The sequence below is a fragment of the Pelodiscus sinensis genome, chromosome 2 (assembly GCF_052426305.1).
Source record: "Pelodiscus sinensis isolate ZL-2025 chromosome 2, ASM5242630v1, whole genome shotgun sequence".
Taxonomy (NCBI): Eukaryota; Metazoa; Chordata; order Testudines; family Trionychidae; genus Pelodiscus; species Pelodiscus sinensis.
Genome location: NC_143053.1, coordinates 101,433,647 through 101,447,500, shown reverse-complemented (window position 1 = coordinate 101,447,500; position 13,854 = coordinate 101,433,647). Strand labels below are relative to the sequence as shown.

At 39.4% G+C, this 13,854-nt stretch overlaps 1 protein-coding gene across 4 annotated transcripts in view; it reads right to left on the bottom strand.

Annotated features, from left to right (window-relative positions):
• SALL3 (spalt like transcription factor 3) overlaps positions 1-13,541 on the bottom strand; it is a 28,931-nt gene extending 15,390 nt beyond the window's left edge. The window contains exon 1 of one of the 4 annotated variants that reach the window (XM_075921102.2): positions 11,944-13,541. In XM_075921102.2, the coding sequence (XP_075777217.1) occupies positions 11,944-12,022 (79 nt within the window). In that variant the 5' untranslated portion in view covers positions 12,023-13,541. The remainder of the gene's footprint in view (positions 1-11,943) is intronic. The other 3 variants (XM_089776350.1, XM_075921101.2, XM_075921099.2) reach the window with 3 other exon arrangements.
• Positions 13,542-13,854: the final 313 nt, after the last annotated feature.

The following is a 13,854-nucleotide window of genomic DNA, read 5'->3' as shown; positions in this document are numbered from 1 at the left end:
AAACACATTTAAATATAAACCTTATTATTCAGGGCTTTTGCCTGCAATACTGACACTCATACATTAATTAGCTTCAATGGTATAATCCTTAGCTATGACTAAACACCACCCAGCTAACATACATACAAAATGACATTTTATAAATTGATATTTTAATGTAAAATATCAATATAAACCATGGCAGCATGATTCGTTGTGGAAAATGGGTGCAAATGGTATTGCCAGAGGCATTCTGAAATACTGTACTATTAAATATATTTAAAAAGTTATTCTTACAAAAACCTACTTTCAATGTAATTATAGAAAAGAAGCTCTTCACGTTTTGGAAAGCACACAGACTAGAAGAATAAGCATGTCAGTCCAGTGTTCTTGTTTTGCTCTCACATTATAGTAGCACTTTTCTCCCAAGTTTCTCTGAACAAAACAATTCAAACAAATCTTTATTTACAATACAGATTTATGTTTTAACAGTCTTGGATCTTGATCATGTAGCCCATACCCAGCACCCACTGAGTGCTATGGGAGAGTTGTCTGATTAAAGAGTGCAGATTGAGTCCTTTGTGAGCTTTGAATGTATGTAGTTTTTCCAGTGTTCGTCTCCATACGGGGAGTTTGGACAAAGGTCTTCTCCCTTCCCTCTCCTATTTATTTAGCAGGGTGGGATACTTCCTAACAGTGTCTAACCTGATTATTTCTCTTATTAACATTTTAACTAAATATCACTATTTTTCCCCCAATAGGGAGGTCTTCCTCTGAACAAATCTTGCACAACAGAATTCAGCCATTTGTGATGGATACTCATACTACAACCATTAAAATCTGGCAGTTCCCTAATCTAGAATGAATTGCTCAAATGCAAACCCCATAATTATTTCAGACAAAGTACAATAATCATTAAATCCAAATTTGAAAGTGTTCTAGTTATTTCAAAACATATTTTATTTCTAAATTAGAGACAGTTTTGTGATTTAGAATGTGATAACTAAGAAATACAGGGAAATAAGCTTTCAATAGATGTCTAAACCACTGTACAGATTATCAACATGGATCTCTAATACATCAGTGGTACAACCAACCTGACACACTAATGCAGAACTCCAGAAAAGCAACATTTTATATTTCAAGTGTATCCCCTCGACTGAAAATATGAAATATAATACAATAATACTGTTAGACTATTAAAGCCCACTCTTGCTCCCACTGAAATTGATGGCAAGCCTCCCATTGAGTTCCATGTTGGGCCCCTCAAAGACTGGAGAAAAACTCTGCCTTTTGGATTCCCTTCCAATAAAACAACGGGAATATAAATATCCAGAATACTTTTCAAACTATAGAGCAAGGTATAGTCATCTTATTTTTAAAAATAAGAGATTTTCCAAAATAGCATTTTAAAAAAAGTGGTATAGAAAGTAACTTTTTAAAATAAACTCCCAAACACACAAATAATGAACCCAACAAATGTGAAAAGAAAGCCATTTGATATTCTTTCTGATATTCTTTTTAAAAGCCAGTCACCAAAAATACTAGTAACCTTTCCCAACGCTTCACTTTCTATACTGATAAGCAAATGTTATTAATTGTAAGAAAAATTAATCTGACAGACATTATTGAACGATTGTACAGCACCTTCACTGAGTGCTGAGATGCTTTCCAGAATTACAGGCTATGCATTCAATTCTGCAAGCCCGTACTTGAGTGAGTAAGTCTTACTTAAGCAAGGACTACCACTGAAGTAAATTGGGCTAGTCATGCAAGTAACCATTTTTAAGATCAGGCCCCATACCGACACTTTGAAAAAGAACTATGTAAGTGAAAATAGCAAGCTCTAACTATTCTTTAGAAACAAAAAGCAATTACTGGAATTAAATATATGTTATGTTTTTTACTTAGTTTAAAAAAATAAAAAGTACCGTATTATGCCACTGATTTTTGTTTCTGCTGAAAAGTAGATTGCTCCATGTTGCCTATATTTACCAGAAATAGTATACTTTGTGGTCTGATAAAATTCTAGAATAATACTTATATGAATAGCTGAATTTTTGAGGGAATTCATCTCACCATTTTATCACATTCCAGACTGTTCATCCTTTTAAATATGTCATAATATTAAGCCAAGAAGTTGGGTTTTTATATTAGTCTAGACTGCTGGTAGAATACTTTAGTAATTTATTTTGCATTTGCTTTATGTTTTACAATTTGCCTTCACTTTTCCATTTTTAAAGTAAAAATGATTAAATTAATGCAGAATTTTACATTTTTATTACTGTTGAAAACAATACTTATTTTGATTTTATAGTGGAAGTGCTATTACAATGAAGTTTTACATGGACTTTAAGTTGCTACAGTAGTTGCTTAATCTTGCAAGACCTTGTTACTAAAGCAGCTGGAGTTGAATATCAATTTTACTAGAGTTTGAACTTCAGGGACTGAACCACAAACCTCTCCATTATTTTATTTTTCTCATTTGCAGTTCAACAATTAACAGTTATCAGAAGCTGCTAATGGCCAAGGGATGCAAAATAAATGTACAGTAAATGAGGGTTCCTTTTTGAAAGCCAGCGAAAATTTGTAGCCAACACATCCACAAAGATAGTTAGGGCCAGATCTTCAGCTTGTGTAAATATCACTGTAACTACATTGACTTCAATAGATGGATGTCAGCTTATTCCAAATGAGGGTCTGGACATTTGTTTTCAGGTAAATTTATATTAAGATGTTTTGAGGAAGACATTTTTGTTATTGTAGTATCTTTCACTCTTAGTGTGCTTTATTGGTACTATTTGGGAGGAACTAGGTGTTAACGTGGAAAGAATTTTATTTTACTAGATGTACTCATCAAAAGCTGTTCATGCTTCAAGCAATGCATCTCTATATGGACTACAATGGTAATCTTCTTTCCTGGAATCTGAGAGAAACAGTGGGTGGGAAAATGACTTAAATATCATAGTGATGCCTTCAGTTAAACATGACGAAATGTGTTATGTTAGGGAAAAAAACAGGCACATCTATGAACCCTATATGTAGATACATTTGTAGGGTTTATAAATACATCTATAGGGATTGTAGACCCTATTTCAAGTGTCTTGTATTTTTACAATAGGACAGTTCTCATACATACTACTGGAAAGCTAAAGTATTTTCAACACCTGTGAGAGAAAAGATAACACATGGATGTTTCCGCAGTACTAAATATGGTTCTGAAATGTCCTTAAATTAAGTATTTCAATCTACAATAGTAAGAATAACTCCTAAATGCATGCTGTTTAGGACAAACTGTTTTACAATGTGAAAAAATCCAAAACTCTGTCACTATTTTAGTTTTTTTATTATATTATTATTATTATTAATAAAAATCACTTCTAGTTCTGCATATGAATGACTTGAAAAGCATTGGGGATCCTACCAATGTAAAGTAATGTTCTCTGGCAATATAATTATTTTCCTATAGATTTTTGTCCCAGTGGCATAATAAAAGCCTTAAATTGTGTGCTTCGTAATTGTACATACTTTCACAACAGAATTAGATAAAACAATGAAAGTGACAGAAAACTCTTTTTTTAAGAATTAGTATACTTTTAAATGTTAGTTACTTAAATTTTAAACCAATGAAATATATTGTGATAAGTCCCAAGAAATTTGTCAAACAAAATACATTCTAAAACATTTCAGATCACATGCAATATTAAAAATATTGGCAGCGAAAAAGCTGCAGTTGTGAATCAGGTACAGTTACAGAGACTAGTGTAACAACAGAAAATCTTTAATTATCTTTAAAAGTGTATGCACTTCAAATGTATGAAGTTAAAACTACCAATCTTTTTTGGGGAAGCAGCATATGAATTATAAAGAAGTTTAATCAAAAGACAAATTACCTTTTTCATTAATGTAACTCAGAATGTCACATCAGTTAAAGATAAAAATGTCCTCTTATCACAACATGTAGATGTAGAAAGTTCTTGTGTGCAAATCTAATAGTTGTTTCAAATTGCAGGTCTTAGCAGTTTTGTTTGTATCTGTAGCAAAAGATCTTACTAATATGCTTCCCAATTATTAAAGATTAGTGAAATAGAGAGCTGGACGAATATTTATAATTCATTTTGTCCGAGTAGAAAAACATTTTCCAAGCACAAATTTTATTTGTTAAAAATCTATATAAAACATATTAAAACTATTTTCTTTCAAAAATATTAACTTTCCCATGAGCCAGTAACCTTTCAATTGATTGATCCTTGAGAACAATATTACTACTTTTTGCTTTTGCTTTATCTCCTAAAATGTACAAAGCATTTTAAAAGTTTTCTTAAATTGTTAGAAGACATTTATTTTCTTGCAAATTAATTCTTTTTAACTCTTTACGATAGCTTTGAATCCCATAAAGAAAGATGAATTATCACATACTGAGCCCAAGCTGTGAAACAGGAGGAGATAAATAGAGACCCCTACTGTGTTTAACAATGGAGAAGAAATTCCAGACTCAATAGAAAATTTTTCTGTCCTTTTTCACAGCCCACAAAAAAGCTGTTAATATGGATTTGAACAGTGGAGGGCACTCTTGCTATGCAAAAACTTGCACTGACCTGACACACTTAGCTTGATCTATTCAGTGGCCTAAACCTCAGAATTTGTTAAGTAACAGCCACCTGTGGCACAGTCACTGTCTTCTGTTTAAAACGTCTGCAATTTCTAATTTGTGCAATGAAGCACTAGTTATCTAAAACAGTAGGGCTGTTATGTATTTATGTGAATGTTGCATCCCTTCCACATCCACAAATATTCGGAACACATTGCAGAAGACAAGGTACCAAATAATAAGATATTTGTTATGTTTTCAAGACTCTATATAATAAACTATTCAGTTGGTTGATATGATATATATGGGTATATTTAAATATACACAAACATAACTTTTTGAAAATACAATTTTTTTTTTAAATTAGGCATCCTTGCAGTTTCAAGGTTGATTACTCTGAAATAGCCAGTACTGAAAAAAGTACAAAATCAAATAAGGCTAAAGAATGTAATAAAACACTGGGCTTTTACATAATTTCCTTGTTTCAGAGAGTTGATGATTAACTAAGTCTTAAACTACATAAATGTAATATTAGGCTGCCTAACTCTGAAAATAAAACAGGCCAATGTCTGAGCAAACACTGAAAGAATGGCCAGTCTGTGTTTACACATATGAGAAGCCAATTCTAAGCCCAATCCTGCAAAGGCTTCTGCACAAGAGAAATGAACACAAACGCTTAAGTTACTATTCACTACTTCTGCGAGTAAAAGTTACTCACGTGCACAAGAGACTGGAGGGTCAAAACCTCAAGTAATTCACTGCTAATTATGTAGCTCAGTCATTTTGCTTATTTGCCATTCCCTGTATTCCAGTGTTGTGTGGGATAACTAACGCTGCATAAAAAGCAAAACAAACCTATTGCTACTAGTAATCCGCAGTTTATGAAACATATTATTTCAGAGATATAAAATAATACAATGGAATTACCAAATCAAGCTATTTGGAGGGCTCTCCTGAAATAGTGAATAATAAGACTGTTTTGATTAATTGAAACAAAAGTGCTGTGGCACCTGCAGGGTTAATTAAGCAGTTCAAGGATGCAAGGCCACACAAAAGGAAACTCTTTGCCGTCTTTAAGAACTGTAAACACTTGTCCCAAACTAGATGGGCATTTGATAAGTTGTACAGCATGTAGCAAACTCACAGGGATCTCTAGTTAACACTCAAATTCAGTGTTAACACTTAACAGAACAGTGATAAGCCGTGCTGCCAAGGTCAACTGCACAGATGTACTAATTGTATTATGAGCTTGACATCTAGTGGCCACCCCTGGCAGGGCAAAGCAGGCAAAGGTTAAATCAGCAAGCCTTGTTAAAGCACTTCTAACTACCCACCCTCAGGGAGAGTCCTTCGGAAGCTTGTTGGCACTCGGTGCAATCCCACCTTTTCACTGATACCAAACAGACTTTCTAAAGTACACTGGCACAGAAAATACAAAAGGGGTGGTCTTGAACACAAAACTTAACCTGTGTAAGTGTGGACTGAAAAAGACATACATTGTAAAATATTCTCTTAACATTGTCAGAGGTATTATTTATTGGTGTAGTTTCCAACCCAGGGAGTTTTGATTTTTTGTGGGGAGGGAGAGGGCACAATATTAACAAAATCAACATTAAGAAAATTAGGAAAATACTGATATGAATGTTGTGTGGGTATATTAATATTGTGCATAGTAAGTCAGAACAAAAACCTCAAACCCAGTGCTACTGTGCTCAGTTATTTAAAATAATAATGTTAAAAGTTCATGATTTTTTGTTTTCCACCATTCATATATGGCATGATTTTTCTCTCTCTTCTAATTTTCAATATTCCCTCCTACATACCTTCAGGAGAAAGGAAACTATGTGCAACAGCACAACACTTAAACCTGACTCTAAAAGTACATTATGGTTTAAATTCTGCTCAATTTAATCATGGAAAATGCCTATAAAATCGAGTGGGAGGGTTTGCGAGGGTAAAGTAAGCAGGACTTTGGCCCTCTACATTGAAATGTGCTGCGCAACAAAAATATATAATTATAACTCAATTTAACATTATTTCCTCTGAAAAGTTATAGAACATTACTGTCAGCTTACTGATGAAATATTCTGGTTGAAATGTTTCATGTATGCTTTATTTTGTATGTAATGTCAGAACTGAACTTTTAAAATATCATATCGAATCTGCTTTATTATAAAAAAAAAACCTGACACCTCCTGAGTCAAGGGACAGTCTACAGATTATGCTTGTTCCAGTTTGGCAATCAGTCAACAAATCATATAGGAGGAAAAACAAACAAACAAAAAACCAAATACACTCCTGCCCCTAAAAAAAACAAAAAAAAAACCCAAAAAACCCCAACAAAAACTAACAAAACAAAAACAAAACAAAACAAAAAAATCATCTAGGACTGAAATTCTGCTTCTGAAAAACAGTTTATGGACATGATTTTTTAAAATAAATTTGTATTTAAAAATAAACTTCAATATTAACTGCTTGAATATTTTTTCAAATTGCTTGAATAATTTTTTTCCAAATATTTTAGAAAGTACAAGTTACCAACATTTACATTTAATCATATTAGTAGCCTGCTGATAATTATTACACAGACGCCAGTGTGGCACCTTTACACATTTTCTAAAGAAAGGAAAAATATCCATATGATCACCTCAAGATCAATGGTAAAACTTCCTGAGACTGGCAACACAAAGTGAAATCTGACCTACTTTTGCCTTTTTGCTATCATTTTGGATAAAACAATTAACTTGTTAAATAATTCCTGATTTTAATTAATACATTTTTCCTTTGTTCTCTCTGAACAAAATCAAAATTATCAACAAAATTATATGATACAAAGTTTGTAGATGGAATATGTACAAGAATTCAAAGAGAACTTAAGCAAACAATATCATTTATCCTTTCCCATTACACTGATAATTAATTAGCAATATTTTTGTTTTAGCTTAAAATATTATTTTTCAAAATAAGTAAGCAATCTCTTTTTGAATCGCTGTTGCTTCAAAAAAAGTGTTTACAAAACTAGAGGAGTTTCAAGCTTACTGTCACCTTTCAATTTCTAGAGAAAAAAATATTTTGTGTTTCTAAAATTTTATGAAGTAAACTCTTGGGTTTTTTATTGTTTGTTTTTTATATTTTTAATGCAGGTGTATGCTCATTCTTGTAAGATATGTGCTGAATTTATAGACGCACATATATCAAATACAATTTTTTAAAGAAAAACTAATTACACTGAATTGATGTAATTATATATAACAGCAAAAAAAAAAAAAAACCCCCCACAAAAAACTGTATGAGTGCAGCTAATAGATGTTAAAATACACACAGTGACAGTCCATTTCACCAGCATTCACAAGATACAGGCAGTAGAATGTATTATGTATTTCACAAATGTAAAATTTCCCCCACTTGTCAATGTAATAATGTCCAGTATTTTTAATAAGCAGGCATTAGGTTGCAAATTCATAGTCAAAGATTGCCATTCCTTCCTTCCTTTAAAGTACTCCTTTCCCTTCAAAACAAACAATACATCTCAGCCATTAGCTTAGAATGAAAACAGTCCAAAGCATCAATTGCCATAGTTACTCTTATTAGAACTTTAGAATAGCAACACTGGAATCACTTTTTTAACATTATGAAAACTTCCTTTAGTTATTCCTACTTTTAAAATGCTAAGCTCACATTTCTTCACTTAGTAACATGAATTAATCTGAGTAAATATGCCTGTAATAGTTCTCTTTTCTTTAGCAGGACATAATTTTTAATAGCCTGTAATCTGTTGATTTAGGAAAAACAGTACTGCTAGAAATTTAAAATACTAGAAATATATGTTTTCTTATGCAGGAAGAGCATATTCTGTTTACTATCGACAGCAGTTTTTTCAATTCCTCTGTCTCTCTTTGTAAATGATTTCCATCATTTTGTTTCAATATGGCATCCTTAAAATGTTATGTGAACAAATATCTTTTTGTTCATTATTATACAATATATCTGGCTAATTAATCTATCATTACTAGTTGTTTGCATATATTTCTTTTCCAGTTTACGAAAGGCATATTTTATCTGTCCACATTAAAAATCATTTTAAATGAATTTCTAAAGTAAATTTGTAGCTCATCACATTGTCAATTATCTTCAGATTTCAAACACTTTCTCACCAGACTGCCCATACTCACACTGTTTTGTTGTTTGAACTCAGCTGCATTGTGCTGTCATCCAAACTGACTTCAGAAATTATTTACTATAATTCCAAAGCTTCCACTGTAACATTGCCATCTAAGTTGACTGGCCTCCATATAACTTTAAATACAACCTGCTGTTTATCTTCCATTCTGTTTTCCAAACTGTCAGATTTACCTTTGCTTCTGTTCAGTTTTACTTACAATTAGTAAAATACCTAGAGAACATTCACTTAAAATACTCCACTTAAAAAACCATGTTTTGAAAATGATATTAAATATATATGCTTACATTAAATAAATAATCTTCAACTTAATATTGGGTTATCAATAATTTCCATCACAGAATGTAAATACTCTAAAATACGTAAAAGAATACAAAAATAAAAGAATTGTTACTTTATTTGCTTTAAACCCCCCATTCCCCAACAAAACTACAAAACGACTCCTCCTCTGTTCTGTCCTGGACAGACTATTTTTGGCCTGTTGCAAAATATGTTCAGGAACTGTGGCAATATCTTGATTATAACTGCAAATGGAAATGAAAAGCACTGACTTGAAAGACATGATTTAATTCTAAGATCTTCTTTGTACTCCTAACTATATTTGACCTTTTAAATTATTTTAAATGTAGCAATATTTGTATTTTGTTTTTATAAAGCGCAAATGATTTACACTACACAAATGTACACTATATATCCTTCAACTTGTTTACACTATTAAGTTCACCTTGTTCACATTTCTGAAATGAAAGTGAAAAACCAATAACACTGCTCCAGCTTTTTTATTGTTAACTACCAGGGTTTTCATTCCATTAATTTAAATATGTTTTAATAAAAGGGGACACAGCACATTTTGATAACAGCCTTCTAAGGCTGAGAAGTATTTACATTGTTGCATTTTAGGGCTGCTGTGAAAGCCGATTTTGAGCTATTCAGAGACCACAATAATAACGCTTTAAAATTCCTCACTGGGATGCAATGTAGTCCTTTTGATGGAAAGACTGTCTTTCTCATTCGGCAGAAATAAATCCATTCATTTGATCATGTAGTCATTGAGGGCAATACAAAACAAACCAAGTGTGAGAAATTCTATGTGATGAAGTAAACAAAACAAAACCAAAAAAAATATTTCCATGACAAAAAGATTCTTTGTGCTTAATCTACCCACCATATGCAAGCGTTTCTTTTTAGCATATCTCCTGTTCTAATCTCGGGTGACATGGCTACATAGATAAGACTCATGAAACAAAGCAAAACAAAAATAGTTTAAGAATTTTCTTCAATATTTTAACTCACCAGAGGCCACATAATGAGCTAATGCAGTGTTTTCCCCCACCCCATCCTGAAATGGAGGCCAAACATTTAAAAGTTTGTACATGAGAAAATCTTAAACCAAGAACCTCCCAATAGACACTGTGTTTAATTAATCTTGTTTCCACAATCACAAATAATTTCAATTTAATTTTCATACTGCCTCTGCCATGCTTCACTAAAGTAAAATAAAAATACACAATGTTTTGTTCTTCAGGTGTAACAGAAAGAAGCATTTCCTTGCCTGTCTCTTATTGTCAGTATCCAAAAGGCTTTCCAGAAGTGGTAGCAGCTCCTTTTCCTTCCTTCCCTGGACAGTGGAGATCAACCCTCCCTTTTCCTCCCTCCCCCCTCAAATACCCTGGGAAGGAGAAAGAGGTGGTGGCAGTCCTGGGTTTGAAGATTTGCCAATCTGACAGATGTTTTAACCTGATGAAGTGGGTTCACACTACTCTAAGCTTCAAGTTATGAAGTTCAGATACAATAATTCAAAATCTTCTTTAGGTTCTAACTTCCATGCCCCTTTCTCTCTCTCCCCCCCCACCATGCAACTTGTAATTAATTCCAGTTTTGAAACACAAGGATAAAGAAGTGTGGGGTTTTTTTTTGCATGTTATTTTGGTAAAATAAAGGAAAGGGGAGACTAGAAAGTGTTACGCTTACTGGTTATGCAGGAAACTAAATACATAAATTGTATGGAAGAAGGAAAAGAAAACTTTCTAGTGGAAATTCTGAATCTACCCAAGGAAAAGTGAGGACTGTAGAATCCTTTGCAAATTGTACATCTGTTCAGTAATGATAATTCTATATTTAAGAAGTTTGAAACACCATTTTAAAAGTGTGATTGCAGACAGGGGGAGAAGGATCACTACAACTCCGGGCCACTAGTTTACCACTGTTTGGGCACTCTAGCAATATTAAACCAGACATACGTGCCTCTGTGCGTATGTTTGTGGGGGAGTCATGGCGATGGATGGGAAAAATAACCCTTCCCCACTCCATGCGGCTGTTGTGAAAGCTGATGGTGGCAGTGATCGTTTGTAGTCATTAGGACTAATATGAATCAGAGCAGAGCCCGGAGGAACGGAACGGAGATGGGGAGCAGAGCTACCAGAGTGGGAAGGTACAAGCGAGACCAGCCAGCCAACTTCCCCAACCCAGCTATGTCCCTTACCCCCTAAGGGCTGTCTCCTTCTCCCTGTCCCTCCCCAAACCCCCTTCTGCGGGGGGCGGGGGGGAGGTCAGAGGTGCAGAAAGGCAAAACCTTCCCACCTAGCCACGCTTTGCCCTTGCGATCTGGACAGGGCGCCCTGTGGCAATGGGGAGGGTGGGGGCTGATTGTTGGGAGTGGGGCTAGAACCAGGCTGCTCTGAGCCGCGCTGCGCATCCCGGCCCGGCGGAGCTGCACTTTGCGGCTCTTTCTGCAGCTCCCCCGGCAGCTGGAGCAGCTCCCAACTTTCCTGCCTGGGAACAGGAGGAGATGAGGCGGCGGAGGGAAGTGGGGGTGTGTGTGTGTGGGGGGGTATTTCTTTGGTTGTAAGTACGCGAGAGAGCAAACGAGCCCAGCTGGGCACGAGGGGGGAGCTCCCTCCCGGGTACCAAGCCCTCTGCCTCGCTCAACTCCTACAGCCCCGAGCAACTCATAGGCCTCCCCCTCCAGCGCCGAGGAAAAGGCCCGCGAGGGCCAACAGGGCGGTGATGGGAGGGAGGCTTTCCTGGGGGGGGGGGGGGGAAACTTGGCGGAACTGTTAACTTTTCTTTCCCGCTGTGTCTCCCCCCAGCGACTCTCACCCCCCACTCCCTGCAGCCCGGGCGATCAAAAGACCCCCCCCCCCCCCGCACGCCGCATCCCAGCCAGAGACACGCAGCAGCATCAGCCCCTTACCGTGCTCGGAAACTACCTCCGCCTGCAGCTCCTCGTCCGACTTGAGATGCTGGGGCTTGGCTTGCTTGCGCCGAGACATGCTGCTAACTGCGGCTTCGGGGGGCTGCTTTTTGCAGAGGCATCAGCGGGAGGGGGGGCCGCCGGGGGGAAGGGGCTGGAAATAATTGATCGCCAAGAAAAAGTCGAGTTGGTGGCGGCGGCGGCGGCGGGGCGGAGGGGGGGGGGGGGAACCAAACAAACAAACTGAGCAAGCGAGCGGGGGGATTAGCCGGGCGGGGTGTGCGCGGTGCTGCGGGGCGTGCGCGGCGAGCCGGGGCGGCTGCGCGGATCGCGCATGGGGCTCGGTAATTAGGCTGGTGAATAATGCATGGCGCTTAATGGTGCTGGGGGCGCGCGCGGATTGGCCCGGCTCCAGCGGACTCAGGCTGCATATGTAAATGAGGGACGGGGCTCGGCAATTAGCCGCCTCGCTCCGCCAAAGGATGCGGCTCCCCGGCCCCAGCCGCGCCTCCGGCGAGAGGCCCCCAGCCCAGCCGCGGCGACACACACACACTCACGCACACACACCGCGCCGCGGGGCTCTGGGGCGCACACGCTTTGCCCAACATAGGGGCGAGCTTCACTTGTGGGGGGAGGTCATGGTCTTCGGGCGCGCCTTCCCCGCCCCCCCGGCGGCTGCTTTGGCGTGGCTCTCTTCTGCTCCCTGGGCCTTTGGGGGGCACCCCTCGGCGCCCTCTTCTCGCCTGGCTCCTCTTCCCCCAGAAGTTAGCCGGGCTGGCATCTGAGTTCTGGGCGGGCGCGCGGGTGGGCTCGCTTGCGGCTTGGCCGGGAGGCGAGAAACTTTTGTGGGTGTGCGCCGCTTGCTTCCCCCTCCTGTCGCCTTGCAGCTTCACATGCTGGTCTTGGGCTCTTCCTCCGTCTTCTCCTTCCCCCCCCCCCACACTCCTCCTTCCCCCACCCCGCGGACTTTGGGGGTTGGCGGGGGAAACAAAACCACAAGCCCCTGGGCAGTTTGTGCTTTCACCTCGCCTGCCTTCCTTCTTTGTCTGGCAGCTTCTTTCGCCCAGCAGAGCCGGGGGGTGCTGCTCACTTCCTGTTGTCCACGGGTCGGAAGTTTGTTGCCCCCCTCTTCTCCCGCAGGTTGCGATGACTTGTTGTGTGACACTGGGCTCGCCCTCTCCCCCGCCTCAGCTCAGCTCTGTCGTGCCCTGGTGGCTACTGACAATAGTCTCTCTCTCTCTCTCTCTCTCTCGCATGGGCGCTGGGCAGGGCTTTGATCTCCAGCAAAGAAGCTCGGTCCAGCCCAGGCTCCGCTGTCTCAGGGGTTAGGACTCGCCGGTGCTGCGGCGGGGGGACGGGTTGGGTCTCTCCCCGCCTCCCGCGCCAGCTGAGCTGTGGCTTCGAGCGCCGCGGCGCTCCTCCACTCAGCGCCTCCTCGCCGCGGAACAGGAGGACTGTGCGAGCCCACGGTGCTGCCGGTGCTTTCGGGCAGATAAACTTTCAAGTTTGGGAGCGGCGCGGGTCACACGGCGGCTCCTCCTCCTGCTCCAGCTCTCCACCTCCTCCTGCCCCCTCCCTCCCTCCCTCCCTCTGCTCCGCAGCCAGATCCGCTCCCAGCCGCCTGCCAGCGCGTCTCTCGCCAGGCACTTTCCCAACAGCGGCTTTTCTCTCTCTCTCTCTCTCTCTCTCTCTCTCTCACACCCTTTTTTTTTAAAGCCAAGGCGGGCGGGGAAGGGCTGGGATCCCCCACCCGGCCCCTCTGGTGCTTCCTCAGTTGCTCAGCAGCGAGCCCCTTCCCCTGGGGCTCGCGCGTGTGGAGGCGAGGGGATGGTCCCCGCGAGGCGCGTGTCCGTGGGCGACCCCGGGCAACTGCACAACTACTAGACCTAAGCCACAAGTTGGTGGCGGGCG